General features: G+C 44.5%; 1 protein-coding gene across 2 annotated transcripts in view; it reads left to right on the top strand.

Annotated features, from left to right (window-relative positions):
- Btbd9 (BTB domain containing 9) overlaps window positions 1–20264 on the top strand; it is a 346626-nt gene that overhangs the window by 227247 nt on the left and 99115 nt on the right. For both annotated transcript variants that reach the window (XM_060369206.1, XM_060369205.1), the window contains exon 7: window positions 3584–3693. In XM_060369206.1, the coding sequence (XP_060225189.1) occupies window positions 3584–3693 (110 nt within the window). The remainder of the gene's footprint in view (window positions 1–3583; window positions 3694–20264) is intronic.

The raw sequence follows: 20264 nt of genomic DNA, 5'->3' as shown, positions 1-20264 counted from the left end.
TCTACAGCTGAATGTGACTGTTGAGGGTTCCCCTCCCCCCAGTGGCCTATATATGCCTTCCAGGACATTGAATGCTAGCTAGTGCCGAGAGCTGCCAGCTTATTGTCCGATTTGATTCTTTGTGTTTTGTATCCAGAGCATGTGGTATCTTCAGCAGTAGGATCTTGCTGACTAGTTCAGTCAGCAGTCAAATGGTACAGTCCTTTATTGCTTTGGTAGCCTCTTGGATTTACCTGGCCAACAGCTCATAAGGTGGTATCCTGCACCTGGCAATGGAATTTGGCTTTTAAAACCTATGGCTTGGGGTTGTATTGTTGGCATTTCTTAATAGAGGAGGAAACAAAGGTTCAAAACCTTTTAAACGGTTTTCTTCTCTCAAGTGACTTACGTAATCGCGTGGAGGGCTGTATTACTCTGAAGCCCACATTGTTCTAAACTCTCGAGTACCTTCTAGTTTTAGTGGGCTGGCCTGAAAATTAACTTTATGTTATTAAAGAAGACAGGCCCCTTTTCACCATAGTCTCTTAGCTCTGAAGAACTTCGTTACTGAAACATCTTGTTCTGAATGGTGTGCAAGGCCCAGGTTTTGTCAGCCACTCAAAGACAGTGAACACAAGGAAAGCTGGAAAATGTCAGAAATAGGCTGGTTCACTAGGACTCGTGTGGACGGATTTATCTTCCCCAGAACTAACCAATCTTCTGCCTGTCAGCCTTCTGCAGCACCGTTTAAGTTTTAATTATCTTCAGACTACACTGCCGTGTTGAGGACCTCTGAGAGAACAAAGTGCAGCATTACGCTCTGTAACGCCGGTCCTCACTGCACACTGACGAAGCCCTCGCTGCCCCTGCCCTTGTTACCACACGCCACAGAGACAGTGCTGAAGGGAAGGGTCAAGCTTTACCTGTTTGCTCTCTGGGATTTCTTGTAGCAGAAGAGTGATATCCACCTCTTGCTTAAATGTTAGGATCATTTTGTTTTGCTTTTCAAAGGTAGTTTTAAAAACAAAACAAAAAATGGACTCCATCTCAACCCTTTCTCTTGGGTTTTCTGTTATAGCTTCTCATTTGCCTTGGGGTGCTCCACTCTGAGCTCTGGTAAGGAGTCTGTGATCAGGGAAGTTTCCTCCTCAGTTGTTGCTTAAGGATCTCCAAGTAAGACAGGTCTCTGAATTCTTAGTGTAGGCCTCCAGGCTGTCAGCAGTCATCAAAGCCTGGCTTTTTTTTGGAACCATGTGCTATTTCTAGCCTGGCCCTTAAGTGCAGGAGAGAAGGAGCCTGGCTTCTTTCTTCTGGTGTTCTGTTTCTTGAAGTGTGAGCTTGGGTAAGGACATCAAGCATTGCTGTAAGTTATGCTTGTTCAGGCTTTGAAAGTGGATGGAGCTAGGGTGATGGGGCTTATGGGTATGCTGTGTAGCCAGCAAGTGATATAAAGTGATGAATGGCTCATTCGACCTCAGGACTATGGGCAGAGATAACAATGTCTTCATTTATGTGAGCTTTTGATCTGGAGACATTTCTCTGTGTTCTTCTGATCTTATCTATTATTTTGTTTATTGTCACAAACAGTGTCATTAAAATTGTACAGTGTATTCCACTACAACTGTTTGTCTTCAGTTGCTTATAACCGGGTCAAGGGAAGGAAAGGTTGTGTGGTTTTGTCTATTCTTGCCATTTACTCCAGGGTAAAATAACTATAGTCTAAACCTTGAAAGCTTGGCTTCATATTTAAAAAGGCGAAGTAGGACCTGCTTAACATCTGCTTAGGCACTGCTGAGGGGAAAGGCCCTGTTAGCCACCCCTGGCTCTGACTCTTACCCTACACAGTAGGAGAGCTTGTTCTTTGATGGTAACTTGACCTTGAGAACAGAATATGATCAGATTCCACCAAACTGCCTGCTCTAAGGTTGCAGACAGAAGCACTCAGGATGCCTTGGCCATATGCGGTTGAAAGTGCTATGCTAGTTGAGTTCCTGTGGTTACAGGAAATGACCAAAATTAGACATAGGCCAAGGTGCCAGGTTTAGTACACCCCTTCCCTTCCAGAAAGCATCAGGGAGACTGTCACTGACATCAGTGGAAGACAACACAATCTATACTCCTCAGACCATTAGGAACTGACTTTAAATGAACTCCCTGGCAAAACCAAAAGAAAACCTAATTATTTCAGCCCTCTTTGTCTGATGTGAAAATCAAAGAAAGCTTCCTTGAGCCTGCAGGGTCTTGGTAAGAGGAGTCCTGGCAAGGGAAGAATGGTGTCATCCTGCAGGAAGTCTAAGCACTCTGAGTAGCTGGTCCAGGAGACCCCATTAATATGGGTTATGAAGATGAGTGATCGGCTCATGTCAAGGAGCAGACGGCTGAATGAGATGCACAGGGAATGCCATGAGGCTCAGGCTGGAAGAAACAGAAGAAGATAGGCTGTAATGCAGAGGCCCTAAATACAGTCCCCTTAGTGTGAATGTTCCAAATAGTCTTTTACATTGTACAGCTAATTTGGAGTGGTGAGAAATGATAGAAAATTATGGAATTAGGGAACAGTGATTAACTCAGAAGTAAAATATATTATCTAAATCAAAGGTTGTTGTACATGCGGGGGAGGGTTTTGCTGAAACCTTGCCCAGCCTGTCATTTCCTAATTGAAATCTGTTCTCATATGCTCCTGGCCCTCAGAGTGCATAGTTCATAATTTGGAAGAGCATTCTTAGTTAATCTAGTTATTTCTCATGGTTCTTCCTTTGGATTCTAGTAAGGAAGTGTAGGGCACATTTTCTTTTTAATTGTGTGACACTCAGAAGACTGAGTTTGTGTCTTCATTAACCTGTGAACTCTCAGTCCTTTTAGAGCTAAGGGGAGCAATTCGCTCCAAGGTTTAATGCTTGTTTGTCGGAGATGAAGCCTCTAGGGAAATGGACAGGGTGAACAGGCCAAGACACTCCAGACCTGCCCGGTGAAACTCCACACCGTGAGCAGATGGCAGAGCCGTGTGGCCCAGAGGGAGGCTGCCAGGCGGGCTGGGTCCTCTGTACAGACAAGGCTCCCCAGCAGTCAGGTGGGGGCTGTCGTAAGTATATAGGCTGAACTTCCCAGCTGGGACTTAGCAACACTAAAGTAAAAGACACCCGGAGTGGTTCTCATTGGCTTACGTGCATGTTTCCTTTCGGGCAGGGAAGCAGTATTGATTTCCTGCATTTGTCTGCAATGGATGCAAGACATCCATTTCAGCCCTTGGAGCCAAAAGCATTTGATTTTGCCTGTAGGTTTGCACTGTACCCAGATATACTCTTAGCCATGATGCAAAGTAGAAGCTGGTTGTTATTCTCCAGGGTAAATGTCTCATGGATTTACCTTTGTTCCGATGTACAGGGGTTGAAATAAATAGTACCTGGTGTGATTTCCAGGTCTGTCAAATCCGAGGTTTGCTTTGTTCCCCATGAAATGGCCTGGCCGTGAGCTGGCCTGGGCGGTTGGCTCGAGGACTTTCGAGGTCCCCTCCACCCCATGCCTGGCTCAGTGTGCCTGCCCTGCCTTTCCCTTGGCTGTTGCAGAGCTCCTTTCAACAGATGTACTTTGTTTTCATCCTCAGGTATATTCGAATAGTTGGGACTCACAACACAGTGAACAAGATTTTCCACATTGTGGCTTTTGAATGTATGTTTACAAACAAAACCTTCACGCTGGAGAAGGGCCTGATAGGTAAGTGTTACAATGACATTTTTGCATATATGCTTAGGTACTTTGCCCTCAAGTGTTTTCTTATTCTAATAGTTTCTCTTCTTCAGCTCTGATTGAGGACTTTAGCTGACTTTCGAATGCCATGTGGCTGAGAAAATAACCTTTATTTGTAGAAGAATTCAAAATAATGAGCCCCGTGAACTCAAACAAAGTGAATGTGAATACTGTGCTACAGAAGAATTGGAAGCATCTAGGGCGTTGCTCAGATCTGCAGGGCAGACGTGTTCTTGGTAGCCAAGCAAAGGCTTTTCCGTATTTAATGATAGGTGAGACTGGGGAGGATGTCTGTCTGGTATTGACTGGTTGGTCATAATTTCCAAGGCTATGAAGGCATGTTGGATTTGATTTGATATGAATGGTATTTGTAGCTGTGGAAATGTTTTCATAGACATGTCAGTCTGAATTCACTCTGCTTAGCCAAATTATCATCAAGAAAGTTCTAGTCTATCATTTGAGTAAGACTGGAATCCATTGAGCAGTGGGAGCCGCCAGGCTGGTGTTGCCCAAGGGTGTTTTCAGCTCTGGGCTAGTTTGCCTGTTCTCTCTTGGGTCAGCCTGGGGCTTTGTTTTAGGCATTGGTAGCCCATTGCTTACAGTCTGTCCCTGGCCTGGGTGTTGGCATATCAGAAGTGACTTCTCCCTTCCAGACAGCTTGCTTCTCTTTTCCCCATGCCCTTGGGTATTTCCTCCCCTCTTGTATAGCTAGGTACATGAGATCTTTGAATCTGTGCTTTTACTGCAGGTTTCTTTGAAAAATAACTCAATGAATGCTGACCTGTGCTTTTGCCTAGCCTTATCTAAAATAGAGTTCTGTGCCTTTGAAAGAGGATTTTGCTCTCCTGTCCATAGTGGGACACTTGTCCACAATGACACAAGCCTTCAAGTACGGCAGTGACAGTAACAAGAAAGAGGAGTACAACTTACAATGATGTTTGAGTGGTAGGGGCCTAAAATTGCCCACACCTGCTCTGTTTCCCTTATAGCTTACAGAAATGTCAAGACTGGAATTTTTTTCATTGAGAAGAACACTTTTAAAACTCAACCAAAATAATCATTTTATTTTCACATTGATTTAATTTTAAAAATAGAGCATTAGTGCTGTTTTTTGTGACTTTAGGTAATTTGAAAATTAGCAAATATGAAGCACTGTGTGGTATCATTGTCTTCTGATTCTGTGTGGTGTGTAGATGGATGGCTGCCTCACTGCAGTCAGAAAAGGCCTACTGAGGAAGATCTGAGAAACTAAGAGCCTGCAGAGTCACAGCCCATGTAGCTTCATGTTAGCCCCAAGGACTGTAGTTTTACACATGTTGCATCCACGTAAATCAGTCCTCTTCATACTGAAGGAAGAAGCTTGCGGATACTGTAGTTACCTAAGAAACAGGTCCGTCTGGTAGAGAGGCCATTAAAAGAACAAAACTCGGCGTCTGTTGTGGTAAAGCATGTATTCTTTGCATGTGTAGTCAAAGCTGATCCTGTCAGCTTTATCCAAGGATAATAATAGTCTTCGGCATATCAGATGATGGGAGAAGATCGCAAATGCACGAAGTTGTTTTGGTGTCTGATCAGGTACATCAAGCCCATCTCTGTAAGGTTTACAAGTGTGAATGCGGAGAACACTGCAGTCCCATGCCTGTCATTGTCCCTCAACCAAACAGCAGCAGCGTGGGTTGGCGGCTATGTGTATGCACTTACCAGCAGATTACCTGCAGTGGTGGGATCTGCTCTGGACCTCCTGGGGCTCATTGTTACAGTTCAGGACTGCCCAGCTTGGGCAGAGGGTGGTGTTAGTGTGAAGGAGCACAGGGACCTCAGCACCCTGAGTCTGACATGCAGCTTTGCTTCTCTTGCGGGGGTGTTTGAAACAGTAGTGGACAGGTTTCCGTGTTGATTACATCAGAAGTATTTTAGCAACACACAGCCTTAGCCAGACATCCTGCTGAGACCACCCAAGAAAGGAGTAGACACTGCCGGGGCCCAGGCGGCTCAGGTGTACCTAGAGGTGAATTCTTTTAGATGAAACCTCCTTGAGACAATTGACTAAACCTGAGATTGCCATGGCTGGAAAGAGATGGGAGAACAGCAAAGTCACTGTGAATAGCTAATAGTGTCAGTGCCTCCTCTTGTTTGTAGGTTATTCTTTCTTGGCTCTCAGTCTTCCTTTTATAGTTCAGGGTCTTCTAACTATCCTTCTATAGGCCTTAGAAACGACTTTAAAACGTTTGTGTTTTTTAGAATCAGATTTTAATGTTAAAACATATAACGATGTGGAAAGTAACATGCAGCAAAGGTGACGGTGCAAACTCTGAGCACTTTAATCTTTAACCACCAAGGAGTTTCTTTTCTTTTTGTTTTTGTTGGTTTTGTTTTGGGTGTTGTTTTGTTTTATATTGTAGATGCGCAAACTCATAATCCCCTTATCTCTGTGTCTCAAATGCTGGGATTATAGGCGTATGGCACCCTCCCTTTCCCCCCTCTGATCACAACGTACCCCCTCATTATGCTGCTTCAGAGCACAGCTTAGTGGGAAAGCCTCCACTTCGATCAGGTTCCTCTGTCCCTGGGAATGTCCCTAGCTGGATCATACCGTCACTGCTGCTGCCGCCACAGCCCTGTCTCACCCAGTGACTACCTGTGGATGTTGCTGGAATGCGTTCTCTCCTGGCGGAGTGGCTCTATGATAACTGTCACCTCCACGTTAGGAAGAGATGCAGGAAATCCTAACATGGCTTACTAGTGAGACACAGAAGGAATAATTAAAACAGATGCAACTACCGTTTCCCAAGTTCCCTAAAAATGGGCTTGGGTTTGCTTGGTCCATGTAGTCATATCCTCAGTGTAGTGACATTGATGGCATTCTCTTTCTCTGCCCTACAGCTTTATTTGTACCTTACATTAGCATTTGGGGACAGGTGAACAAGCCTAGCATTTTGGAGCTGCCTTAACTGGACAAGGGGGATAATTGAAATTCCTGTTACCAGTACGAACTGAAGGAATATTAAGTATGTTTACATGAGTACTTGCTTGATAATTACATTCTTTCTTGGCAGGAATTTTATGAAAATGTCACATAACATCTATAGGTAGCCATCAAAAACATCCTATTTCCTGATAGACTAAGGCATATAAACATTAAAATAAAAGAGGATATGAAGTCTATATTAAAAGTCAAAGCAAGGGTAACAATTTAAAGAGATATAATCCAAGTTTATAAAAGGGCAATAAATTAAGATTTATAAAAGTTCTTCTTAGCCAGGCATTGTGGCACATGCCTGTACTCCCAGCACTAGGGAGGCAGAGGCATGCAGATTTTTATGAGTTTGAGGCCAGTCTGGTCTGCAAGGTGAGTCCAGGGCAGCCAAGCTAAATGGAGAAACCCTGCCTCAAAAAACGAACGAACGAACGAATGAACAAAAAAGGTCTTGTTGTAGGTCTTAAGTGAGACCCCCCTAAATTGTGTTTTCCAATAAGAACATCTAATATATAATTAGATATTCTAAGTTGCTAACAAGCAACAGTCAGCAATGGCATGTAGACCATCATGTAAACTCAACGCTGTCATGAGCACAAGTTAGACAAACGCAACACAATCACACAACTACATTAAATCAGAGCCGGAGGACACTCCTCATAAAAACCAGGAGGCAGTTTCATCTCTCTGCCTTTGAGGTGTAAGAGATCCGGTGAAAGGTGAACAGGTCAAAGAGTGAAGCCTGTTGTATGGACTTAGCCTAATATTTTTTCATTTTTTTAAGAGCTAATTGGTAGAGCCAGGATATGCTCGTAAAAATGGGCATTTTTAATGAAATTCAGAAAACCTGCTTTGTTGATGAGTAAGGTTATGGAAAACTCATTAGCAAATCCCAGAAAATCCTGAAATTCATACTCTTTAGTTCTATTGCCTAGGACTTTTAGTTTACTGTTCTTCTTTTTTTTTCATAGATAACAATTGTTCACCATTAAAAACTGCTTGTAGGTTAGATTTCCAGAACTGTCAAACATAAGACTAGCTTGACTACCAAATACTTTCTCCTTCCTTGAGTTTCAATTTCCCATTTTAGTGTCTTTTTTTTCCCCCCAAAAAATTGCAACCTTCTATAATAGCTGGTAGGTATGTGTTTTGAATCAAATTTTTGCTGCACTAATGGGAATACTTAACTCAAGGTCAGCCCCTCTTACCGTGTCTCAAGTTTGTCCTGTATGTTAACAGAGATGTGAGAGGTTTACACAGCAGATGGATTACCCTTCTTGTGAGGGTATCCTTTCATGGAAAGCCTGTACAACGTAGCACACTTTGGAGTTGAAAGCAATGGGCTATGATTCAGGGAAGCCATCATATCTCCTGAGGAGTCTCCCCTGACTTCTTCACCCTATTGGAGTCTATATGTTCAGGCAGCCCTAGAATTTCAAAAGTGAAAGAAGCCAGGTTGCATAAGAAGCCACGGAACTAGACATTGGAGAAGGCAGCAAAGGGCTGAATGCTAGTGACCGAATGTTTTGACCAAACATTCTGGACACAATGAGGGAAAAGCCAACAAGCAGCTCAGACTCAACCCAGCAGACCGTGGTCTGAACCAAGGGATCTGAGCCCCAGAAATAACTTATAGAACCCGCTGCAGAAGACAGTACAAACAGTGGGACGAAGGGCAAGGTGACATCTGGAGTGAGAGCGGATCATGCTTGGTTCCATGTTTGACTTTGAAGCGCAACACAAGACAGGTCTCAGCTCAGATAGATCAAGACTGTTTGTTCTGAGCCTGGTGTGAGTGACTGCGCCTAGTGAGGTGTTCCAACAGAGACGTGTCTACATGAACTCCTTAGAGCCAGGGAACAACAGACAGCTGTAAAGTGTTTGACAGGTGCGCCGGGCAGTGGAGGTGGGTCGCAGCAAGGCCAGGAGAGCTCTGTTGTAGATTTGAAGTATGGTAGCACACTTCACTTTGATATTGCTGAGAGCCCCTGAGTGCCACATTCCAAAGGTTTCACCTGATAGTTGACAGGGTGTTAGGCTAGACACAGACACAGGCAATGAAAGACCCTGGAAGAAACAAAGACCGCCCAAGGTAAATTTTGCTCTGGATCTACATTTTAACGTTCGGTAATTAGGTAGTTCTGAACACCCAGTCAGCCTCATAGAATCTTTAGTATGTGTGTAGCCTTTTTTCTCGGAAGTTCAGGTAATAGTACTTATGCTAGAGCTAAGATGTAGAAACATGCTGTTTATTTGTTTTTATGGTGTCATAGTATGCTGTGTAGATGAACCAAGTTCTTTAGTGAGTTCTCCGTGGATGATCCCTTTGTATTGTTTTCAGTCTTGCTACTACAAATGGTTTGGATTGCCTTGTACGTGATTTTTTTTTTTTTGCCTAATATACTTTTGGGACAGATTCCTACAAGAGGGCTTTCACAGTCCAAGAGGGAATATGCATGGAGTTTTAAAATACATTCAAGCTCATCTTTACAGAGAAGATACTCTGTGCAGACTTTCGCTGGCATTTTACAGCGACCCGCTCTCCCGCTGCTGTGCCAGTGGAGCCCGCTGTCATGCTTGTGGGGTTTCACTAGTTTAGGTAAGAGATAGACCTCACTGCCGTTTGACTGTAGTTCTCTTAGGAGAGAAATTGAGCTTCCTTTTATATGCTTAAGGGCCATTTGCATTTCTTCTTTATTTTCTAAATAGCTTTCTCTTAGAGTCTTCTAGATGAATAGACCAGTTTTCAGAAGACCTAGGGGAGCAGTGAACACTAGGTGGTGTGAGGGCAGTATTCAGCGTTCCAGGAATCTGCTGTCCCTTATTGAGGTCTTCTGCACTTCCATTCGTCCCCTCCTTCCTCATCCTTCATACTCATCATGCTCCATGAGAGATGCTAACTGGAGCATGGAGCCGGGTTTGAAATTCAGGCTTTTTAAAGCCTTTTAAAGGAGGGAGATCTCATCAGCCTTAGACCAGTATGAACGTCTGTGTCTGCCTGCCCAGGGCCAGTAGCTTTCTGTTGTGGTTCTTAGTTAGCAGTTGCCCAAGCCGAAAGCATAGGCCTGCTGTTGTAGCTGTGGGGCACTCGTGCCTCCCTGCTGCTGTTTGCTGCTTTCAGCATTAGGGAGAGAACCAAACCTCTTCCTCCCAGCTTTCAGTCTATCACCAGTTTCTTCTGTTGGCAGAACCGGAAGCCAGGCTTGTAAAGGGAGTTTGAGAGCTGCAAAGCTTCTACAAGAAGACTACCATCTGACTCAAAGTTGCCACTATGACAGGGGTAGAAATTCACAGCTTGGAGAGCAACAGACAGACTGTGGGAAAGGTTAAGGGTTTCATTGTGATATGAGGGGCCCTCAACATACTCTCTTTGCTGGTAAAATCGTTCTTTGTGAAGAATGGTGTTTTGAGTTAGATCTTGAACTGAAAATATGTATGGAGCATAATAAGCATGCTAATTTATCTAGCAACAAAAATAGGCAACACATATTTCACTCCAAGGAGCTGAATGCAATAAATAGAGGTAGGTGGGCTATGATTGTGACTTTCACTCATAGGTACTTTGGGATTGTAACAGCATGTTAGAAATGCTGTAAAATTTCAGGAAAAGCAAACAATTAGAAATCAGGCTACAAAGGGTGTTTGCACCCATTAAATTATGATGTATCATAACTTGTATGCTTCATAACATTGTTTAGAAAAAATGTGTCCTTTGCCGCAGAAACACAGATTTGGGCTTTGGGAAGTTCATCAGCATTTGAAGATGAGAGTGTGACTAGGAGCTGCCATCAGGCTTGGCAAAGAGCCCTGAGGGCTTTAATGCAGATAGATTCCTAGGATGGTGCCAGTGAGTTTCCACTATGCTGTACCAGGGGTCTGTTCCTTCTCAGGCCAGTTCCTCAAACTAGATATGAAGGCTAGTTCTGTCAGTGAAACTGAATTGATTGAGCTACTGTAAACTACTTGGCATTAAGCAGACATTTATTAAGAGTCTGCCAACTGTGCCGTAGGCGCTGGGGAGAGAAGGAAGACACAGGTGCAGTTTCTCCTGGGAGGATCATGTGTGCTAATAGAGGAGAATGACTTAAACAGAGTACAGCACAGTGGGAGGAGTTGTGTATTGGGAGGTGTCAGCAGGTGGAATAGAAACACTGAACAGAACAGGAGCCCAAGGCTACGCTGAGAGGATGGTGTGGTAGAGCCCCTGGTGCAGGACGTGGACCAGGCTAGACCTTAGGGAGTAGAAGGAAGATAAAAGCTCAGGGGAATAGCCAGTGCTCATCATGACACTCACTTCTCGGGCAGAACTGTTCCCAAGGTGTCACTTTGTACCCTAGTAACGTGTTTCTGTGTGGAAGTGTTTCTCTGCCACAGAAGGTAAAAAGGCCATAAATCAAAGCATTTGCTACATCTGGTGAGAACATGAGGTAGGTGGGTTACAGCAAAGCAGGGGAAAGTGCCATAGATTGTAGGTGCTACCCAGTGACAGTCCTGGCTCTGGGGGTGCCGAAAGCTCATGGTCCACTACGCTAACAGGAAAGGTTTTATGTGAAGTTAGAGGAGGAGGAGGAGGACTATTACCATTGTGCGTTAAAGTTAGCACCTCATCCTAAGGGATGCATGCTGTGCTGTTGATGCAGCAGAGTGCAGGCGAGTAGGAAGCAGCTGCATGAGCAGAGGGGGAGGGAGGAAAGAAAACATCCTCTAGTAGAGAGTAAAGAACCCGGAGAGGAGCCTGCACACGTGCAGAGGTTTTTTACCTCTGTGCCAAGCATATGCAGTAGGGAAAGAAGTGCTGTTGTTTCATTGATTGCCACAGGCTCAGTCTACCAGCACCTTTAAGGGAGCGCCAGACTGCTCTTTTTCCTTTTCTTTCTGCCATTGTTTTTAACATGGGCATGTGGGTGAGGAAGGGACTAGCGTGTAAGGAAGGCCTGATAACAATGTCAGGGGTCAGGAGCACTCTCTGGATGCCCTTGTCTTTGTACGGTGTGTGGAATGTGAAAAGAAGAGTCTCCTCGGCAAACGGGCTTGGGAAGACTGGCTATCCACATGCATAAGAAAGAACGTAAACCCTTATCACATCCACACACAAAACTCAGCTTGAGATGAGTTAAGGACCTAAGCATAAGATCAGAGACTGGAAAACAGAGAAGACATCTCAGGTAGCAGCACATGGAAAGAGAAACTGCACATCAATTTGGACATCATTGTTGGTGGGGTTTTTTTTTCTTAACCCCAAAAGTGAAATACAAGAAAAGCAAAAGGAAATAAATGGAACTGAAAAGCTCTACCCGTCAAAGTAAACAATTACCAATATATGGAGATGATCTTCAGATGGGACGAGAGTATTTAGAAGCTGCACACCAATTAGAGATTTTGCCTAAAATGTGTGAGAGGGAACTCAAGCAACTCAAAAGACAGGAAAAAGAAAATCCAAGCAGTTAAAATGTATGCCAGGGACCCAGATGGATGGTCACAGAAAAAGTAATACAAATGGCCAACAGAAAAAGGTGCTTCAATCCCTACTCATTAGGGAAATGCAGATTCAAAGAGAATGAGAGGTCTCTCCCTGTCAGGATAGCTGTTATCAAAGATGAGAAGAGTAAGTATTGATAGGGTGTAGAGAAAAGGCGCCGCTCGCAGCTCGCCGTTACCGCTGGGAATAAGCACTGATGAAAACCAGGGGAGCTCTGTCAAAGCTAAGTTACCATCTGATATGCTCTCACTTCTGAGCATTTGCTGAAGAGATGTCAAGTCAGTTGAAGAGAGGCCCGCAGCTCCTGTGAAGATGGAACACACACATGTGAGAGATTACACTCAGATTTTAAGGGTCATGGATCGTGTCATGTGATAACCTCGGTGGAACTGGAGATCATGTTGGGCAGAGCACAGCAGGCACAGAAAGGGCAGACACTGCATGGCTCACCTGGGAATACAGCAGGGAGTGAGTAGAATGGTGGCTACGGAGGCTGGTGGGAGAGTGGGGAAGGGATTGCCAAAGGGTGGAAAGTCTTGGGTGGAAAGAGCAGAGTTTTTCTGATGCCCATTGTGGTGAATGTACTTAATTATTATAAACTTCAAATTGCAAAGAGGAATTTCAGATTTGTTCATTACAAAAAATTTAAATATTTGAAGTAAAAGAAATAGTAACTTTTTACTGTTTAAGAGGCACTACTTGGTGTCACTTAAATTCATATAAGTTATTAATTTACAGTTTAAAAATACAAGCAGTGAAAAAAAAGTACAAGCAGTGTAGGAGTACATTCAGTAAAATATTTCTGCCTCCCTTTAAGTATTTTAATTTTTAGTAATTATATGTAAATGTTTGTGTGTGGATGTGTGTTTGTATACTTGAGTATGCACTACCCATGGATATCAGAAGAGGGCATCAGATTCCCTGGAACTTAAGTTACAGGTAGCAGTGAGCTGTTAGATATGGGTCAGATGAACCAAACTCATGTCCTCTGCAGTAACAGCACTTAACCACTGAGCCATCTCTCCGTCCCCATCTCTCTTTTTAAATGAATTTCCTCTTCTCATATTTTTTGCCTACTTTTCCCTCTGACTACTTAGCTTGTCTAGTAATTTGTACATCATGGACGTTTATTCTGTGTCTTTCAATATTGCAAACATCTTCTAGACTTTGAGGTAGTTCTTAACTTTATGCTGTCTTTGTTGTGCAGAACTTTTAGATTTTGTGCCAGTTGTATCTGTCAGTCATTTGTTTTCTTATGACTGGATTTTGTAATTCACTTAGGAACACACAGCCGTCCCCATCCCACCTACGACATAAGACACAGGCCATGCTACAGAGATGGTTAGAGACCAGTTATAGTGTTGCCGTTCTTGAGGTGTGTGTGCATTTGTTATTTCCATCTTACTCCATTTAAAATTTCATTTCTGTTTGGTTTTGGGTAAAGATTTAACCTTTAATTCTAAAATCTATGACTAGTTATCTTAAAATTCTCTAGAAATTCAGTGGGTTTTTTTTTTTTCATTGAAAGAAAAGCATATAACAGCTTTATATGTCTGTTGTAGCTTTTCTATTTTATGAGCTATTTTTATGTCATCTTGGGCATCTACACTCGTGGTTACCCATCCCTCCAAAAATTTTAGGCTGTTCTTTGAAATGTTTTTTTCTAGTGAACTTGAAATTCAGCTTGTCAAGTTTGACTCTAAGATCTTGTTGGCAGAGATGTTTTCAATGAAACACTGAGGATGCTGAGAAAGGAGCAGTGCTGTCCTAGGGAACGTGTGCCACAGATTTTCCTGAAGACCATGTGCCAGTGTCCATGATGAGTCTTAAATGTACCCTTGTTTTAGGGTTTCCATTGCTCTACAAACACCATGATCAAAAACCACTTAGGAAAGGGTTCAGGTCACACTCCAACAGTGAGAAAAGTCAGTGCAAGAACTCAAGACAGGAACCTAGAGGCAGGAACTGACACAGAGGTCCTGAAGACGCAGCCTAATGGAATGCTCCTATGGTTTTCTCAGCTCTCTCTCCCCCTCTCCCCTCGCCTTCTTTCTTTCTTTCTTTCTTTCTTTCTTTCTTTCTTTCTTTCTTTCTTTCTTTCTCTTTCTTTCTTTCCTTTCTTTCTTTTCTTTCTTTCTTTTCTCTCTCTCTTTCTTTCTTTCTTTCTTTCTTTCTTTCTTTCTTTCTTTCTTTCTTTCTTTCTTTCTTTCCTCTCTCTTTCTTTCTTTCCTTTTATTGATTCTTTGTGAGTTTTTACATCGTGTACCTCAGTCCTACTCAACTCCCCACTCCCTTGTGTCTACCCCCTGCTCTTGCAACCTCCCTCCACCAATAAAAACCACACAAATGAAAATAATATAGAAAACACCTTATTGTGGAAGCTGTAGTGTGTCACAGTGTGTCCCACAATATACCCCTGTGTCCACACATCGTCAGTTGCAAATGTTCATTGCAATGAGTCATTGGTCAGGTACCATCAATATTGGATCCTCACTGGGACTTCTCCCAGTTATCCTGGCGTTGCCCTTTGTTATGGATATCCTGCAGTATTGGATCAGCAGGACCAACCTTTCTTATACCCCAACAGTTTATAGATGATATAGATTTTGGGGGTAGGCCAACTCAAAAGCCCTGGATCTGGGCTTGAGTACTACCGAGCTAGTCAGCTCTCTGGCTGTCTTATCCATACTACCAGGGTGAGCTCTCCAGCACCGCTCCACCAAACCTACCCCATATTGCCCTCCACAGGAGACAGGGTCAGCTCTTCTGCGCCCATGCCTCTGGGGTCCGCTTACCCGTACCCACACCTACAGAGCCAGTACCGCTGTGCTGTCCAGTCAAGGTGCAGTGCCCACTCTCAAGTGCTGCAGCCGGCATGAGGGGCTGGGACAGCTCTCCTGCACTCAGCGCAGGGTGCTGGCTCACAGTACCCCTTCCACCGGGGCCAGCTCTACTGTGCTGCTCAGGGGAGGTGCAAGGCCTGCTCTTCCTCCAGTGAGGGCAGAGCTAGCTCTCCAGTTCTCATGATTTTGGGGCTAGCTCCTCTGACTGCTGCAGGTGGCAAGGGGAGGAGGGCATCACCTCCATGCCCATACCACCTCAAAGCAGACGAGTGGCAGAGCCAGCTCTCCCTCATACTCACCGTCAGGGCTGGCTCACCCATGCCTTCTCCACTAGGGCCAGTTTTCCTGTGCTGCCCAGGCAGCTTGCCTTTTCATTCTATCCATGATCACCTGTCCAGGGATGACACTGCCCATAGTGAGCTGGGTCCTCCCACATTAATCATTAATCGAGAAAATGCCCTACAGACTTGCCTGCAGGCCAATCCGATAGATGTATTTTCTCAACTAAGATCCCTTTTTCAAAATGATGCTGTCTTTTGTCAATTTGATGTGAAAACTAGCCAGCACAATTGGCCCCTTGTCACACACAAATACATCATGTACTAAGCCATAACCTCTCCTTTCTTGTTATCCCCAAGATACTATATTAATATTGCAATATAAAATATTTCAACTTTTAAAAGCTTCAGTCTTTAAAAATTAAAACATTTTATAAAAAAAAAGTTGAGTATCTTTAAAATATTCAAATTTTCTCTAAAATTCCAAAATTTCTTAACTGTGAGATCCTTTAAAATCAAAGTTAAATGCTTTTTTATTCCTAGAAGGAAGAACCAGAGCAAAGTTCAAATCAAAGCAAAACCAAATTTCGACAGTATAAAAGGTTCAGTGCTTGATATCTGGGAGGCCCTCACGATCCTCAGGGCCCCTGAAAGGCCTTGAAACACTCCATTTCTCCAGCTCTGACACCTTTGATACATACAGCTTGACTGCTAGGCTTGGGCAGGCTTCACTCTAGCTGCCGCTTTCCTTGATAGTTTTACAAAGGTAACTGATGTCTCCAAAATGTTGGGATTTTCTGCTGCATCTGGGCTGTACTTTATTAGTAGCCCCTCCTTGGCTCTCTGAGGGACTCTGACCCTGCTACATGGTGCCAAGCCTCAGCTTCTCTCCATGACCCTTCAATCCTGGGTTGTCTACTACACCTTCACCAAAGACTTCTTCCAAACCCCTCAAAGTCCTGAGCCTCAGCCACTCTCTACGACCCCTTCACACCTTCAAAAATCAGACCATCGGGGTAACTCTTACACATTACCAAGTTTGGCCATCAAATGAGATGTGGCCTCAGCGTTCTCTGGACCACAGTTTCTATGTGCTAACCCTGAGGAACAATACTCTCAGATACTCCATCCTTAATAATACTGGTCTCTTCTTTATCACTGCTAATATCTCAGTGCTGGCCAACCATAATCAATTGGCCTAGTAAAATGAAGGTTTTACCTTAATGGTTCTAGTTTCTTAATCACAGCCAGTTCTTCAGCTCCAGCTGACCAGACCATGGATTCTTAAATCAGAATCCCAAATGGCCCTGATAAAGTCTTTAAGGACTCTCAGACTTCCCCCACCAGTGAAGTATACTCTCTTCACCATGCACACTGCTCTCAGCAGTACCTTCCAGGTTCCCACAAAAGCTCTGTAAGCTCGGAGCACTCAACGGATTTTCCTCCCCTGAAACAGTGTGGTACTCTATGACATAGTAACCAATTTCTACCTTAGATTGGGTTTCTAACTGTGATGAAACACTGTGACCAGAAGGAACCTGGGGAGGAATGGGTTTATTTTGGCTCATAGTTCTCTGTCACAGGCCATCATTGAAGACAGTCAGAATGAGAGCCAAAGCAGGACAGGAACCAGGAGGCAGAAACTGAAGCAGAAGCCAGGGAGAACTGCTGCTTCCTGACTTGCTCTCTCATGGCTGGCTCAGCCTGCTGTCTTATAGAACCCAGGACCACAAGCCCAGGGATGGCCCCACCCACCATGGGCGGGGCCCTCCCCATCCATCACTAATAAAGAAAGTCTACTACAGACTTGCCTGCAGGACCAATCTTAGGGAGGCATTTTCTCAGTTAAGAGGCCCTTTCCCCAAGCCTGAGTCAAACTGACATAAAATTAGTCTGTACAACCCCAACTTATTATTTCTACTTCTAGTAATTTATCCCAAGGAAATACTCAGAAACATTTCCTCTGTAAAGATTTGCAGTGCATGTGATTTATTATAACCCAGTAAGGGGAAGGGCTGCACACTGCCCCACTGTAAGGGACACTGTGGAATGGCTTATAAAACACTCACATGTCAGGGTTTCTGTGCAGTCACTTACAGTGCAGAAATATGCCCACAGTATAATGTAAAATGGAAGGAAGAGTCATCCTTTACAGCAAGAATAATGCTGACATTTTTAAATTAAAGGTAGATAACGTGTTATCTGCTCTTTTGTTAAGACAACTATAAAAATACCATAGAGTGGGAGGGTATCCTGCAGGATGGAACCACAGTTGCTCACAGTTCTGCAGGCCGGAAGCTCAGATCAGAGATCAGGCAAACTCATTTTTTGTGGATGACCCTTTTCTTGCCATGGAGTTGGCCAACTTTCCCCATGTTCTTTCTTGACCTTTCGTCTGGTGACTTCTGTAGTGTCTCTTCCTTTCTTATAGGGACACTGGTCATATGTGGTAAGGTCCATCATTTTGCCTTAGTTCTGTCTTTAAAGGCCCTGTGAGGGCTCCAGCATGAATTCTGGGGCGTGCAAGTTCAAGCTATGGTAGTTCATGAAGAAGGCCAAACTGAAGAGCCTGAAAATATGGACACGGTTCTAGATGTTGGACTTCTGGGTACTTTCGAAAACTGTTTTTCTTTTTTGACATGTTTTCAGTGACTGTGAGAAACTTCTTATTTAGGTGGGCAGAGGTGAATGTGCCTGTGTGTGTTGTATTAGGGTGGTGCTATATAGCTGTAAATGTCGCGGTGCTATGGCAATGTGGATTTCTGTGATTGCCTCCTCACCTTATTTTTGAGACATGATTTCTCACTGAACCTTGAGTTCATCAATTTGGCCTGGTTGGCTACCCAGTGAGCTCTAGGGATACATCTCTTTCTGCCCCCAGCACGTCACCACACGTGGCTTTTTTATAGATGCTGGAGATTGTGCTGAGCTCTGCATGTTTGTGTCTCGGGCTCTTTAACATCCACATCATCTTCCCAGCCCTTAGTGAAACTATTTCCATGTCACCTTCTTCGAAGGAGAGACACGGCTGGATGGTGAAGAGGGCCAGTTTCTCAGAAGTCTTAACTCTGTACCCTGCTCAGTTAGAATGTCCTCTTGGTGGCTGAGGGGCAATGCTGGCCTGCAGTGTGGTGCCTCACCTGACGACCTGCAGGTGAACCGAGTCCTGGAGAGCCTGGTTGGAAGCCGTGAAATGCAGGAGAGCAGCTAGAGTGTGCCTGTGTGTGTGTGGGGGGGGGAGCAGTCTTGACCGTGCGAGGCGAGGTGAGGAATACCCGTGTGCGGGGCCATCGTGGAGCTTTACCAGCTTGATGGTGCTAATCTCACAGGCGGCTCCATACCCCAGAGCACATTGAACTGCGTGTGTGCAGTCGGTGCAGTTCAGTGTGTGCAGCACCGTCTCATGTTAGGGGCTGTAAATGGGAGGGAGGCTTGGCGAGAAGCCTTCCCGGGGCCTTCGGGCACCGCAGATCACACGCTTACTAACATAGGCGGCAGGCCGTGCTTTGGTGAGCCACGGGAAACCTTAGGATTTGGCAGCTGTGGAAGCACATTGCCTGCTGCAGTAAATGCTTTGGGAGGGGTCTCCACCCCGGTGGGCCCTTGCTCCTGCATACTCCTGCACCAGAGGGTGAGGGTGGGTCACTGGTTTGTGTAAAGTGAAGCAGTGGCAGGGAAATGGGAGCCTGGTAGGTGAGCCAGGCAGGGACACACTGCAATCTTTTTGAATTTATTGGCTCATTAATATTGTGAAGATGGGTATGTTTCTTTTATAGCTGCATTAGATACTTATCTTTCTAAGGACAGGAATCGGCACAGTGCTACAAGAGAGAATGTACTTAAAAATCACAACATTACCTGTGGTAAAATTATCATAAAAACTACCTAGTGCTCAAGCGGGCCATGACTGCAATTCTGCCCCCATAATGACAGGAAATGGTCTTCAGTGAAGTTGTTTTCCATGAAGCTGTGATGAAATCAACTAAAATGGTAATAAAGAAGAGTGTAAAAGTGAGGGACTCAAGTGAGATGTAAAACTGCAGAAGTGTTAGAATGTTCGCAATGGTGTCCTCCAGAAATGAGTCTGTAAAACAGCAAATATGAATTGAGATTTTCATTCAGAAATGCAATCCCTGCAGAGGGTCCCACAGGGCAGAGGGGCCGAATGCCTGCCCCTAACCACAGCTCTGACAAGATGGCTGCTGCTTAGCTATAGTGATGGCCTTTGTAGCAGCGATAGTTAGAAAAGCTTGAGACCCCATTTCCTTCCGACTCGAATCAGTCACTCTGGGAGCATCTTCAGACTTTCTCTGGTGCTGCTTTGATGAGTTAGTGTTCGGCAGATGCCTGTTATAAAGAATAGGAAGTGCTCTCGGTGAAACCTCTGTGAGCCATGGAGACACAATAAAACATACATGATCAGAGATGCTTTATGTTATAGGAATAACTTTCATATTGATCCTGTATTCAAAATGACAAGTCTGCCCTCTTGTCACCATTGCTTCCAATGAAAGGCAAGACACCCCCCCTCCTCCATGGTGTCAACTGTCTGGCCTTCCCATGTCCTCTGAAGTTCTTCTCGGAGTACTAGCCTACCAGAGGCTCCTTGACTCAGAATCTAGCTGTCCATTGCCCACAGGATAAAGCCTCAACACAGTTGCCACGTGTAGTGCAGCGAATTTGCCTCATCTGGTATAGGTCCTCACCTGGCTTTCACACCCAGCCTGGCAGGACTTCTTCCATCAGGAGACCACAGGGCCTTTGCAGCTGCCGTCCCCCAGCAGTGCTTCTTTATGCCCCCTCCTCCCTTACCCTCGCCTCACTGTGCCTTGCCCAGGCCTTCTCTTATAGACTTGAAGTTTTTGTCTGTCTTTTCTGTAGAATGCCTTCCCTGCTTCTCTTCTCCAGGTCTGTATTAAAGTTCCTTGGTTTCCTTCCTTCCTTCCTTCCTTCCTTCCTTC

This window comes from Meriones unguiculatus, chromosome 16 (assembly GCF_030254825.1).
Source record: "Meriones unguiculatus strain TT.TT164.6M chromosome 16, Bangor_MerUng_6.1, whole genome shotgun sequence".
Classification (NCBI taxonomy): domain Eukaryota; kingdom Metazoa; phylum Chordata; class Mammalia; order Rodentia; family Muridae; genus Meriones; species Meriones unguiculatus.
Note: the sequence above shows the minus strand (reverse complement) of the source record. Positions and strands in the feature narration are given on the sequence as shown.